Here is a 13,028-nt window from a genome sequence, read left to right as displayed (position 1 = left end):
ATCAATAAGCCCCCTTCTCAATTAAGCCCCCACTCTCCAATAAGCCCTCCCTCAAATGTGCCTAAAATAAATAAGCCCCCCCCCCCCCCCCCCCCCGGGGGGTTAAATAGAGGATTTACGGTAAATCTATTTTGGCATTTCAAATTATGCTAGTCCATTTAGTAACTTGTACATTTATTAGATTATCTATAATCAAGCTTCTTTAGGGACTGGTCATAAAGTAAAGAGAGGGAATGAAGGGGGCGGGCCACACAACTTCATAAGAGGGGTGGGCTGTATAAAAATTTGTCTATTTACATGGCAACTTTCTAATAAAGCGAACTTTCTAATTACAACTTTTAAAATGAAATCCATAATTTCAGATAAAAACCTCGAAAGCTGAAATAAATATAAAAAAACCTTTGAGTCTTTTCTTTTCCTATGTGTGTGTGTGTTTGTGTTGTTGGTGTGGGGGGGGGGGGGGGGGGTATTGATCAAGGAATGTATGTAAACTGTGAGTAAGAACACTTGTCAGTGTTGGAATTGAAGTCGCAGATGCAAAACAGAACTCTTCCATTATCAGCATCAACTAAAAATCTGCATAATAATGTAAATGCACATATGGAATCCTGTTAAATATGTGCATGCTTGACATGGTTGGGAGGTGAGGTGATCATGAACGCTACACACGTGATGCCCAAACTTAACTAAAACTTTATGAATGCTAAGATCTCCAAAAAATCGTACAACACAATAATGCTTTCAGATGTTAAGAGACTTTTAGACAGAATAAATATCATCTTATCATCTTTTATTTTGCTTTTTCATTGGAAAATACCAAAGTTACAAACAGTATTTATTGGTCTTCCTGTGGTTTGTTCCAGAATTCCTCCCGGGCTCCTTTACCTCGCGCATGCTCAGTGGCTCGTCATTTTACAGAGCAACAATAATTTGTTGGAGAAAGGAAGTCTTTTCTTTATTTTTTTGCCACTAAAATGGTGGACTATAGCCGATGGGATCACATAGAGGTAATATTGCATAAAACATTGTACATATTTAACAATACTGATTATGAATTTGAGAGTATTTTGGGAGATATGAGCGTTTAACAATATCGAGTTGAAAGCAGTTCCGCATTTATCTAGTTATAGTCTGTTCTCAACTCACGCATGAATCAAACAAATAACAGGTGATTTTATTCTTTAAAAAAGAAATGGTAGACAAATTTAAACAAGTGTAAATGTTTTATCTTTTACGCAAGGGAATATGAAGTAAATGAAGTAGCTATTGCTTTTATACATAGGAATGCTTTTACTTAGCAGGGCTATCAACCCCCAAGATACAGTGGAACCCCGTTAATAAGGACACCGTTGGGACAGACAAAACTGTCCTTATTAACGGGGTGTCCCTATTAACCGAGGTGTCAGAATAACAGCTGAAAATACATTTTTAACCATTTATTTTTACTGTACTATAAACGGATTGAACTACAATGGTCGATATAACAGCCTAAACTGGAACAAAAAATGCATTACTGTATAAGAACTACATTTGCATTTACTGCGTTGTATTGTATACAATTTAATTTAAATGTTTACTGTTTTCTTTTTACTGTGCTGCACACTTGCAGCTACAATGTTCAATACAACAGCCTAAACTGAAACAAAAAACACAATACTGTTCAAGCACGACATCATTTATGTACTATACTGTACTGTACTGTATAATTTCATTCTGAAAGAAATCTGTGATTTTTTTTTTCGGAACAAAGTTCAAAATACTGGGATTGAACCAAACTTATTGAACATCACTTAAAATCCTGCTAAAATCGAGCGTTGTCTATTTCATTATGCTGTAATAGAAAATTCTACTGCAATGATCAGTGTGTGGTCCTCCGATACGCAAAAACTGACAATATAATCCATATTAAGCTCATTAGATCAATAAACAAATACAGTAAAGACGTCTTCAAATTTCAAGTGTCCTTAATGAGGGGTTGATTATGTATGAAAACTGTCATTCAGGTCCTAGAAATGTGTCCTTTGTACTTATTAATGGGTGTCCTCATAAAGCGGGTTAATTTAACAGAAAATGTATGGAGCTTTCGCTGGGACTTTGAAACCTGTCCTTAATAACGAGGTGTCCTTATTAAGCGGGTGTCCTTAGAGCGAAGTTCCACTGTATTCAAATCTGTGGTAAAATTGATAGGGAAGGGACATGAAAAGACGTCATTCACTTTGTAACATTTGATGTGATTGGTTTATTTCTGACCAATCAGATCACTTATTACAATGGCCTTCTTGCAAGAACAGTTTATGAGGAATTTTGTTTTGATTTTGTTAGCAATGTAAAATAACACAAACAACACAAATAATTGGAATTTTATGGTTGTTACAGTTGAGTTTCATGAGAGATGGTCAGCTTCGGCGATTATCCGGGAGATTTGACACTCTAATCTGGAGACTCCTGGTTTATCCGTGAAAGTTGACAGCCCTGAATTATGGACCAATTGTTCATTACGTCCCGGGGGAGGGGGGGGGGGGGGGGGGGGGGACAGGGTGGTTTCTTGCAAATAAAATAAAATGAAATTTGTACCCCATTTTAAAATCATTAAGTGGAATTACATACCCCTCCCCCTTCAACACTACTAAATCCCCCTCCCCCTGTAATAAACGATTGGTCCCTTATCTTTATTTGTTATTGCTCTATTAAAAGGTTTAAAAGAAATGTAAACAGATAATAATGATATAACTTCATTATGTTTATGTGCAATAAAATATTACAAAATCAAATAAAATTGTTTTATTCAGCTCACATAGTGTGTTGGCTCTGATTGGTCAAGAACTGTGATATAATAATGAACAGAGCATAGTTGCTGATACCATCCTAGTGCACAGCATGTATTAGTTATTCTCAGGTTAAGAAAATAACTGGATTGAGTTGGCATTAAAGTGCATTTTTGGACTATGTTAGGGGACGAAATATATGCCATAACAGCTAATACAACTGTTATCTTAAAAATGATCCAATCTCCAAGAACAAATGAAGATTGTCTCTTTGCATTTTCTATAGGTCAGTGATGATGAGGATGATACCCATCCCAATATTGATACTCCAAGCCTTTTCCGCTGGCGTCACCAGGCAAGAGTAGAGAGAATGGAAGAAATGGCAAAAGAAAGAAAAGCTATGGATAGCAAACTGGCAGAGTTAGTATTATAATTGTTTTAACTTAAAGTATTCAAGCAATTTTGATAATAGGTGACCAGTTCTAAGCAGTCTTTGGCATGGAGTTCTTCAAATATCATAAAGCAAATAGCAGTAATAATAAAATGTGGTCAGTGCTAGGGTTTCATTATTACATCTTTGTCCTATCGACTTTATGATATTATAGAATAATTAGGAAAGCAAGAAAGATGTGATTGTCAGGTACAATCAGCACTTCACATCTCAATATTCAATATTATTAGGATAATATCAGAGTGTCATTCCAGAGTGGTTATCTCAAAAACATTTTTCTTTGGATTTTTGAAATCAGCATTAAATTCCAGGTTCAAAAAGTTTCAATTTTCAATTTTCTGTTTATCATTTACCAAAGTAGTCAGCCACCTTAATCTTTTTTTCTGCCAGATTTTATGTCATCTGTGCCTTGTGCATGTATTTCAGACTCTCTATGAATTGTAAGAGAATCAAACAAATGGTATAGAAAGGAGAATAAATAGTCTATACAATAATTATATCAAAGGTTATGAGGTTTATCTCTTATATTTTGAACAGGAAAAGGAAAGAGCTGGAGCAACTGAGAGAAAAATTATCAAATGCCAGTATGTCAGATAAAGAAGGATTTCAAAAACATTTAGATAAAGCTGAAAGTGAGGTACAAAATATGCTTTAAAAATATGCTGTGTCTGTTTTTAAAAATTCGCTGAAGACACATTTGTTTAAATTAGCTTTTAATTTATAATTTTACAATTAGTACAATTTTTATTGTTTTGTTTCACATATTTTTAAATCTCAATTTTTATTAGCTTAGTTAATTATGTATTATTTTTTATTAGTGAGCGCTCTGAGCAATTAGTGGATTTAGCGCTATATAAATAAATATTATTATTATTATTATTAAATGCCTATATAGCAATAGGAAAATGATAAACCAACTTTAGGTAAATTTTTCTTGGACTTGTTATAATTTATATTAGCATTTAGGACGTCATAGCAGTTCCATATTGCTGTATAGAATATTATTCAGAAGACCTTTAAGTATGGTGTTATATTCCCGACAAAATTCAACATCAGGCTTTCAACATTCTTATAAAGAATTCAGTGTTTCACTTGCAATGCAATATTGTTAGTTGCTTTTCCGACATTGAAGATTTCGATTTCAACTTAGCTGTAATCTCGTCCAACATTCGAGTTCCACGATTGAACATTCGTTAATAGCTTTCCGTGCCTGGACAAAATTCAACATTGCTCTTTTGACATACATCAATTTCAACATTCAACTTTGAGAACGTTATTTTCTAAACAGTATATTAAAATGAACCACTAGAGTTTCTCGTTCAAGGACTAAGGTTTTGAAGTTTTTAGATACAAACACATAATCTATTTCCGTCATTGTTGGATTACAATCCAACATTCAAGTTCTACCATTGAACTTCACGCACGAGTGCGTTTGACCTATGCCATAGTAAGCCGCTGTACAGTGATGACGTGGGCTCATCACACGTGCTTTAGTGCTGCACGAACTACACTTACTATAGCTTGCAGAGATGGCGGACGAGGAAGCTAAAGCAACCCTTCGACGTCGCGTAGCTGAGCAGTTACTTTCTTGGGCAAACACTGGTGAGATTTTGCTTTTATCTAATCTTCAGTTTGGAGGCTGCCCCGAAGTGTAATTTAAAGCCTGAACTAAATTGAAAGTTCCACCTAAAGCTTCTTAGTAAGGGGGTGTTGGATTGCTTTTAGGGTTCTGTTACAAAGCCACACTGTAGTATATTGTGAAAGTTACTCTTATATCGTGTCGTGGTACCTTGAATCCTGTTGAATAATTTTTTTGTTTGTTTGTTTTTTTTGTTTTGTTTTTGTTTTTTTGTTTTGTTTTGTTTTGTTTTGTTTTGTTTTGTTTTAGTACAAAAAACACCTTATTTCGAGGTGTTTCGTACTCCCATCTCCCACGTCTCAAAAATAGTTGTGAAATTAAATCATCACACGTGCTTTAGTGCTGCACGAACTACACTTACTGTAGCTTGCAGAGATAGGGTTGCTTTAGCTTCCTCGTCCGCCATCTCTGCAAGCTATAGTAAGTGTAGTTCGTGCAGCACTAAAGCACGTGTGATGAGCCCACGTCATCACTGTACAGCGGCTTACTATGGCATAGGTCAAACGCACTCGTGCGTGAAGTTCAATGGTAGAACTTGAATGTTGGATTGTAATCCAACAATGACGGAAATAGATTATGTGTTTGTATCTAAAAACTTCAAAACCTTAGTCCTTGAACGAGAAACTCTAGTGGTTCATTTTAATATACTGTTTAGAAAATAACGTTCTCAAAGTTGAATGTTGAAATTGATGTATGTCAAAAGAGCAATGTTGAATTTTGTCCAGGCACGGAAAGCTATTAACGAATGTTCAATCGTGGAACTCGAATGTTGGACGAGATTACAGCTAAGTTGAAATCGAAATCTTCAATGTCGGAAAAGCAACTAACAATATTGCATTGCAAGTGAAACACTGAATTCTTTATAAGAATGTTGAAAGCCTGATGTTGAATTTTGTCGGGAATATAACGCCATATTTAAGCTCTTATACCAGTGAGTGTTGATTGGCTATATGATATAGCAAATATGATACCAACTAGTATACTCTGGTGTTAAGTAAGATTTATGCAGTAGAGAATGACATTTATTGAATCTTCATATAAATCTGATGAAGTCATTGAGGTCGTCCATCAGGGATCAGTGTTCTGACCAGAAATTTCTTTCAGGGGGTCAAAGGGCCTAGCCTGCGTCACATCCGGAATTTTCTTCGTAAATACCGTCTGCGAAACATCGCCAGAAAGCTTGTTCTGGACCCCCCGCAAATTGTGTGATTATACATAATAGATTCTGATTGGCTGTTAGCCATTGCTCATTCTAACGTGAACTCCCATTGGATAACACTATCATGCCGGATGTGGTCCTCACCGGATGTTTAGTGTAAATTAAATCGTAACACGAGCGAGTGCGGTGTTTTCCTTGATAATCTTCTAGTAGAATGACCTTTCCCCTTCTCAAAATAACACCAAAAGTTTACTAATTTGTGCCATCGATTCATCGCAAAAGATTATGAAGTTTTTCTTTTAAATGGAAAACAAAAATTCAACCCTATTTTAGAAGTGCAAACACTATAATTTGAAGTACGACGAGCGAGTTCACATGTGTGCCGTCAATGTATTGACAAGCTCAAAAAAAGGAATCTCATAAAATAAACCTTTTGAAATTGAAAGCTTCTTCGACGTCGGTATCATTCCATTAAAGATTTTAATGGAGATATGACTACTAATATAACTAATATTTTCTATTTCAAACTGATTCTTTACTTCTAAAAACGCTCTAGTCCAAAGATCCTCATCAAGAGAAAATATCATTTTGAAAACTAGGACGCTTTGCTCGTTCACATCCGGTTTGATAGTGTTATCCAATGGAAACTCACGTTAGAATGAGCAATGGCTAACAGCCAATCAGAATGTATTATATATAATCGCGCAATTTGCGGGGGGTCCAGAACAAGCTCTCTGGAGATGTTTTGCAGACGGTATTTACGAAGATGTGACGCAGGCTACAAAGGGCCCACCAATCCGAAATTTAGGGGCCATTTAGAAAACTGGATGGGCCATTTCCAAAATCTTCAAACAAAGAATGATGTTTTTAGCCAGTAACTCTGTTGCAAATCTACAACAATGTAAGACAGTTTTTTATTAGTAATGATAGTACAATAAACTTGCGCTGGGCAGCCATACTTGGGCCTCCAATAAACAAGGTCAGTAAACAAGTCCCAGACCTCTTGGCGAGTGAAATACAAGATGGTGGCTATGTTCGATTCGTGTCGTTTCATGTGGACTTTCCCCTTGTTTATTGACAATATAATGCAACTTTTATTATTTCAAAAGTGCTATAAATCTTTTAAAACTATCAGGAAGTATTCTTTGGATAATTCATGCGCCTTTGGGGGCGCATAGAGTTGACATTTGTGCGCCATTACTGTTTTTTATGCACGATTCCCGCAGTGGCGCGGCCTGGTAAGAACACTGAGGGATCTGCCAAAAGCATGAAGTACTCAAACTGCATTCATGATAATTGTAAAACAATACTACTCTCAACTTTTAATTGCATATTATTATATTTTCAATTGTAGTTGAAAGAATTAAAAAAGAAAGATGAGGAACTGACAAAAGCTGAAAAGGTGAATTAATAATTAAATATAATGGATGAATGAATGCATGATGAATGGATGAATGAATGTATGAATGAATGCATGCATGAATGCATAAATAAATGCATTTTAATATTTTAGAAATGAAATAGGTTATTCATAGTATTGTGGATTCACACCTATTCATGTATCAACCTAGTCTCAACCAGCCAGTGATCAATGTGTTTATCCTGGTATTGTGTGACTAGGTCACTGATCTTTCTTTTTATTGTACATCATTTATTTTTACAATCCATCAATTAGACATCTCTTTAGTTGTTAGAAGAATTGAATGGCAGTGACCTTTGCATTGTTTCAGTTCTTAGACATCAGTAAATGAATGTTTGTTATTGACTACGACATTACGTATACATTATGTATTGTTATTGACAGTACATATACAATGTTTTGTTATTGACAGTAGTAAATATTCAACATGTATTTCAGAAAGCTCCCAAGAATGTAGACACACTTAGTCACGAAGGATTCACTAAAACTGTAAGATGTTGAAAATTGCTTGTACATTTGCTTTTTATCTACACTCAGTTACTCTAATTGACATCACCAACTATCATATATTTTGACCTGTATCTTTTTAACAGATCATAAACCATCCTAAACCAAAAGAAGAAGAAACAATCTCAGCAGAAGAGCAAGAAAAGAGAAGTGTAAGTAACAAAAATTCTCTTCCATGTGTTGGTACAATATTTAGAAGCTACTTTGTTTGTTGGAAGGTCCAATAGATCTGGTTGGCATTTTTTATGCCTACCTTTATATTCATGGTTTGGGACATAATACATTATTTTTTCTGTTCTCTGAGTTGGCGAATTTGTTATCTGACTACTAGTTCTGTCTCTAGATACATTCAAATTAGGGGATACTCAATTAGTCTTGTGTAGAAATTTAATTTCAATTGAATTCATCATATTCAGTGAATGTATGACTTAATAAACAACGTAAAATACCTAATCCTTTCCTTTGGTGCCTCCCTTCATTCATTTATTTTGCAACAGCTTGTATTAATAGTTTTACTTTAAACATTGGCAATGTCACTAAGGCTTAGGTTACAGGTCCAGTACTTCACATCAGCTGAACCTATTACATCAAAGAAGACCACCTTGTTATCCATTGTTTCAATATAGGTTCGGCTCATGTGAAGTTCAACTTTTGAGCCTTACACAAGTACTAAGTAAGTAAACGAAAGAATACAATTTTACTCTATACACAGAAAGAGTTTATGGATAAATATGAGAAAGAAATCAAGCACTTTGGGATGCTGCATGACTATGTAGACAGCAAAGACTATCTGATTAAACACCCCTATCTAACATGTGACGATACAGCTAACTACCTAGCACTATGGTGTATTAATCTACAAGTACAAGAGGTAAGCAATTATTATCATGATATGCAATATGTCACCATCATCTTCCTCCAATGGTATAGTAAGCTGACTCCCAGGGGGAGGGGGACTCCAGGAAAAAAGTACCAGGGATGCTCGTCATATCTCTTTGGGGTAAAAATTCATGATTTGGTATCTCATAGAGCGTTAAATACGTTAAATGCAGCCACGCCCTTTTTTAAAGACTTCCTTTATCTTTTAGGGGTCTTTTTGAACATTTCCAACTAGCATCCACGGTACTTTTTCCCAGAGTTCCCCCCCAGGACTGATTGACATTTTCTATTTTTTTTCCAGAAAGAGTCATTGATGGAACGTGTGGCACATCAGTGTATCATCATACAGTACATACTTGAACTAGCAAAACAACTTAAATCAGACCCTAAGGCCACTCTTTCCTCTTTCTTTACTAAGTATGTAAAGTAGTAACATACAGTATTGTAAGCATTCAATACAAAATACATGTATAAATTTATTCTTCTCTATTCTTTATGCCCTGATTTGAGGAATAACTTTAAAGAACTAAATTAGTAGAGTGTTTGCCATTAATTTTTTTTACACCTACAATGCCCGAAACCACCTATGAAAACACACCTTATTTGAAAAAAAAACCACCTTTAACAATTTTGAATGAGTTGGCCTAAATAACTGTCTAAAATCTTCACTTAGTAAAATATAACAAATAAACGTTTCAAATCGCAAAATCTGGAGAAATCTCCACAATTTTTACAAGAATCATAAGAATCATAAGATCCTTTTTGTTTTAAACAATTTTTTATTTGAACTCAAAAATAACCCTTACACAGTGAAATTCAGACCTAACCCTTGCTTTTTAGTAATAAAAAGATATAACTAGCTAAAAACTAGTGTGAGCTGCGTCGGTGTTTCTAATGAAACAGTAATGATGAAAAGGTAAATTATACACCGTGAAAAGATGAAAAAACTTACTGACGTTTCGGACGCTAGTCCTTCGTCGGAGTAAAGATCCTTGCTTTTTAGTGCTTTCTTTGCCTTCAATTCTTTTTACAAGCGACTAGGTTGTTTTTTTTTTGTGTGAGGTATTTTGTTGCTATTCTATCTTTTACTAGCCTTGGCAGAGAATATTATGTCCAAACTCAAGCCACTCAGTCCTACTCAGTCCAGCATTCTCCAGGATGCAAAAAATTTAAAAATATGGCAAAGTAGTTAGATTAAGGTCATACTGTATCTAAGAAAAGAAGACCAACTTTAATAGTCATAAAATAATACACTAACTCCAAAAGACACCAACACTGCATTCAGATATTCCATACAATATGTAAAAAACCCTAAGCTGTTGATCAATCAATCGATCAATCAGTTTATTCAATCTACCTTTCTGGAAATATAGTAACAAGTGTATTCAAAATTGTATGAACAATAATTGTACAAATATTGATTGCTTGATGCAGAGGCTAGTTTGTTTATTGAATTTCTTTTTTTATATAGAATTGTGAGGGCTAAAACTGAGTTCCCTGAGTATATGGATGCATTCAATAATGAGCTACAGTCCTTCAAGAAGAGGGTTAGAGACAGAGCTGAAGCTAGAATAGAAAAGGCAATGAAAGAAGCTGAAGAGGTGAGATATGTTTGATGGCTTATGATATTTAAAAAATGTAATGAAAATTTTCTTCTCCTATTTTGAAACCCCTTCCATATTATGTTAGAAGCATCTACATAATCCTGCAAACATACTCAAGCAAAAACTGCATTACATACATTGACATATTTTTGATTTTTTAGGAGGAAAGACAACAAAGGCTTGGCCCAGGAGGACTGGACCCTGTAGAGGTGTTTGAATGCTTACCAAAGGTATACCACAATTTATATTTTATAGCTATGACATCCTGGTATTGTCAACATGTATCACTTAAATCAAAAGTATCAATTGATTGATCAGCATCATTCATTCTGGGCATGTCTAACAAACATGAAATTGAAATTTAACATGTAAGGTTTTGTGGAAGGAGGAAAAGACTTCACATAAAGATATTGATTATTTCTCCAATAAAGTCAACAAACCACTTTTACTCTATTTTGACTGCGAAGATGCACATGTTTGTGGTGAAACGAATATTGTATGAATTATGAAGCATATGCATCTTCGCAGTCAAAATCGAGTAAAAGTGGTTTGTTGACTTTATTGGACCGAAATTAGGAAATTATAGGTAATAGGACTAAATGCTGTCCAATTTGGAAGTGAATTAAAAAAATTTTGAGGATTGACAAAATTGGAAGAGTCTAATTTGGCAGTCAGAGGAATAATATTTTTTTGAATTCAATTATTTCCCAACCAACATGTAGTCCTATTGCAGATTACAGTAATTATATCATCCTAAACTATATGCTAGACTGATTGCATAAGTTATAGTTCTTCCTTTAAAAGGAAAAGAGAATTTGCTTATATGGGATTAAATAGTGATAATACAATTAGTCAGTATACGGGCTGGAGATGTACAGTATACAGTTGTGTGGTCCAGGCTGGAGATGTACAGTATGCAGTGGTGTGGTCCAGGCTGGTGATGTATACAGTGGTGTGGTCCAGGCTGGAGATGTACAGTATACAGTTGTGTGGTCCAGGCTGGAGATGTACAGTATACAGTGGTGTGGTCCAGGCTGGTGATGTATACAGTGGTGTGGTCCAGGCTGGAGATGTACAGTTTACAGTGGTGTGGTCCAGGTTGGTGATGTATACAGTGGTGTGGTCCAGGTTGGTGATTTATACAGTGGTGTGGTCCAGGTTGGTGATGTATACAGTGGTGTGGTCCAGGTTGGTTGATGTATACAGTGGTGTGGTCCAGGTTGGTTGATGTATACAGTGGTGTGGTCCAGGTTGGTGATGTATACAGTGGTGTGGTCCAGGTTGGTGATGTATACAGTGGTGTGGTCCAGGTTGGTGATGTGTACAGTGGTGTGGTCCAGGATGGTGATGTGTACGGTGGTGTGGTCCAGGATGGTGATGTATACAGTGGTGTGGTCCAGGATGGTGATGTATACAGTGGTGTGGTCCAGGTTGGTGATGTATACAGTGGTGTGGTCCAGGATGGTGATGTATACAGTGGTGTGGTCCAGGATGGTGATGTATACAGTGGTGTGGTCCAGAATAGAAGATAGGAGTAGTAATGGTGTTTTCCCCCCTACTTACAGGAACTACAGGATTGCTTTGACAAGAAAGATGTGGGCTTATTACAAGAGGTTCTTGGTAAAATGCCAGAAGAAGAAGCACGATCATGGCTCAAGAAGTGTGTAGACTCTGGGCTGTGGATTCCAAATGCAGCTGAAACAGAAAAAGCACACGCTGAAGGTGGTATGGATGCAGAACAAGAGGAAAAAATGTATGAAGAAGTAAAAGAACCAGAGTCTAAATAATAGAATAAGACCTTTCATGTGCCATCCTACTCTCATATACTGTACATGTATGCTTATTATTAAAAATAGATACATTTAATCAAGTTTAGTAAGACTAATAGGACAGATATTTAAATTTTTCTCATTGCTTGCATGAAATTGCATTTCTTTGCTGTAATATTTAGATTGAACCTATTATGAAACCCCTTTACCAGTACGCTTAATGCAAAATATTGCCCTTTTACCATGGACTTGCAGATTGTATTTGTCACCATGGTAACTGTAATAGATAGTAATTCTATTACCAGGTGATTTTGCTTCTCTAATCCAGAACGAATTAGCCAGTCAGCGAACAATTTTTTCATAGCTCAACATTTTTCATTTCCTGCTTTTTGGCTCGATAAACATCAGCTTTTACTCAAAAATAGATAAATTAAAGCTTACCCATGAAAATATTTACCAAATATTTTCTAAAAATAAGCAAAATTAATTTTTGATGTACTTTCATAATACTAAAATTATTGCTAATAATAAGTATTTGTAGGATTGTTTTAGTATCAATTGTCAGGAAATCATCAGGAACTGCAGGGGAGGGTTTGGGACTTTACCAGCATGTAAAGTCTCTTATATTTCCAATCCTAGACCCCAACCCTACTTTTTAGTCTGCCCCACAGTCTTTACAGAATCATTTGGACAGCTTATTCTTGTCATTCAAATTTGAAAAGAGAATAACATAATCTCTACTATGGAGCTTTAAGCTTGCCCCATGATTAAATTGTCTGTAATGCAATCTGTGGAACTGTCATTCATTAAAAAATAAACAAATTTCAATATTTAA

General features: G+C 35.4%; 1 protein-coding gene across 1 annotated transcript; it reads left to right on the top strand.

The window, feature by feature from the left end:
- The first annotated feature begins 896 nt into the window (after positions 1-896).
- LOC116294142 (hsp90 co-chaperone Cdc37) lies at positions 897-13,028 on the top strand. The gene is made up of 11 exons (XM_031701687.2): positions 897-1,007; positions 3,052-3,185; positions 3,754-3,853; positions 7,369-7,416; positions 7,873-7,923; positions 8,028-8,093; positions 8,654-8,812; positions 9,122-9,237; positions 10,292-10,421; positions 10,586-10,654; positions 11,990-13,028. Exons 1-11 carry the CDS (start codon positions 975-977, stop codon positions 12,209-12,211), a joined length of 1,128 nt encoding a protein of 375 aa, XP_031557547.2. The 5' UTR covers positions 897-974; the 3' UTR covers positions 12,212-13,028.

This window comes from Actinia tenebrosa, unplaced genomic scaffold (assembly GCF_029948245.1).
Source record: "Actinia tenebrosa isolate PJP-AT-01 unplaced genomic scaffold, QUT_ActTen_1.0 PGA_scaffold1__47_contigs__length_23844297, whole genome shotgun sequence".
NCBI lineage: Eukaryota > Metazoa > Cnidaria > Anthozoa > Actiniaria > Actiniidae > Actinia > Actinia tenebrosa.
Note: the sequence above shows the minus strand (reverse complement) of the source record. Positions and strands in the feature narration are given on the sequence as shown.

What these genes read in the sequence shown, in the direction of transcription:
- LOC116294142 (XM_031701687.2), top strand. Translation starts at nt 975, where the DNA reads ATGGTGGACTATAGCCGATGGGATCACATAGAG. An exon ending in GCCGATGGGATCACATAGAG is followed by an intron (nt 1,008 to 3,051) that starts GTAATATTGCAT and finishes CATTTTCTATAG; the next exon opens with GTCAGTGATGATGAGGATGA. An exon ending in CAATGAAAGAAGCTGAAGAG is followed by an intron (nt 10,422 to 10,585) that starts GTGAGATATGTT and finishes TTGATTTTTTAG; the next exon opens with GAGGAAAGACAACAAAGGCT.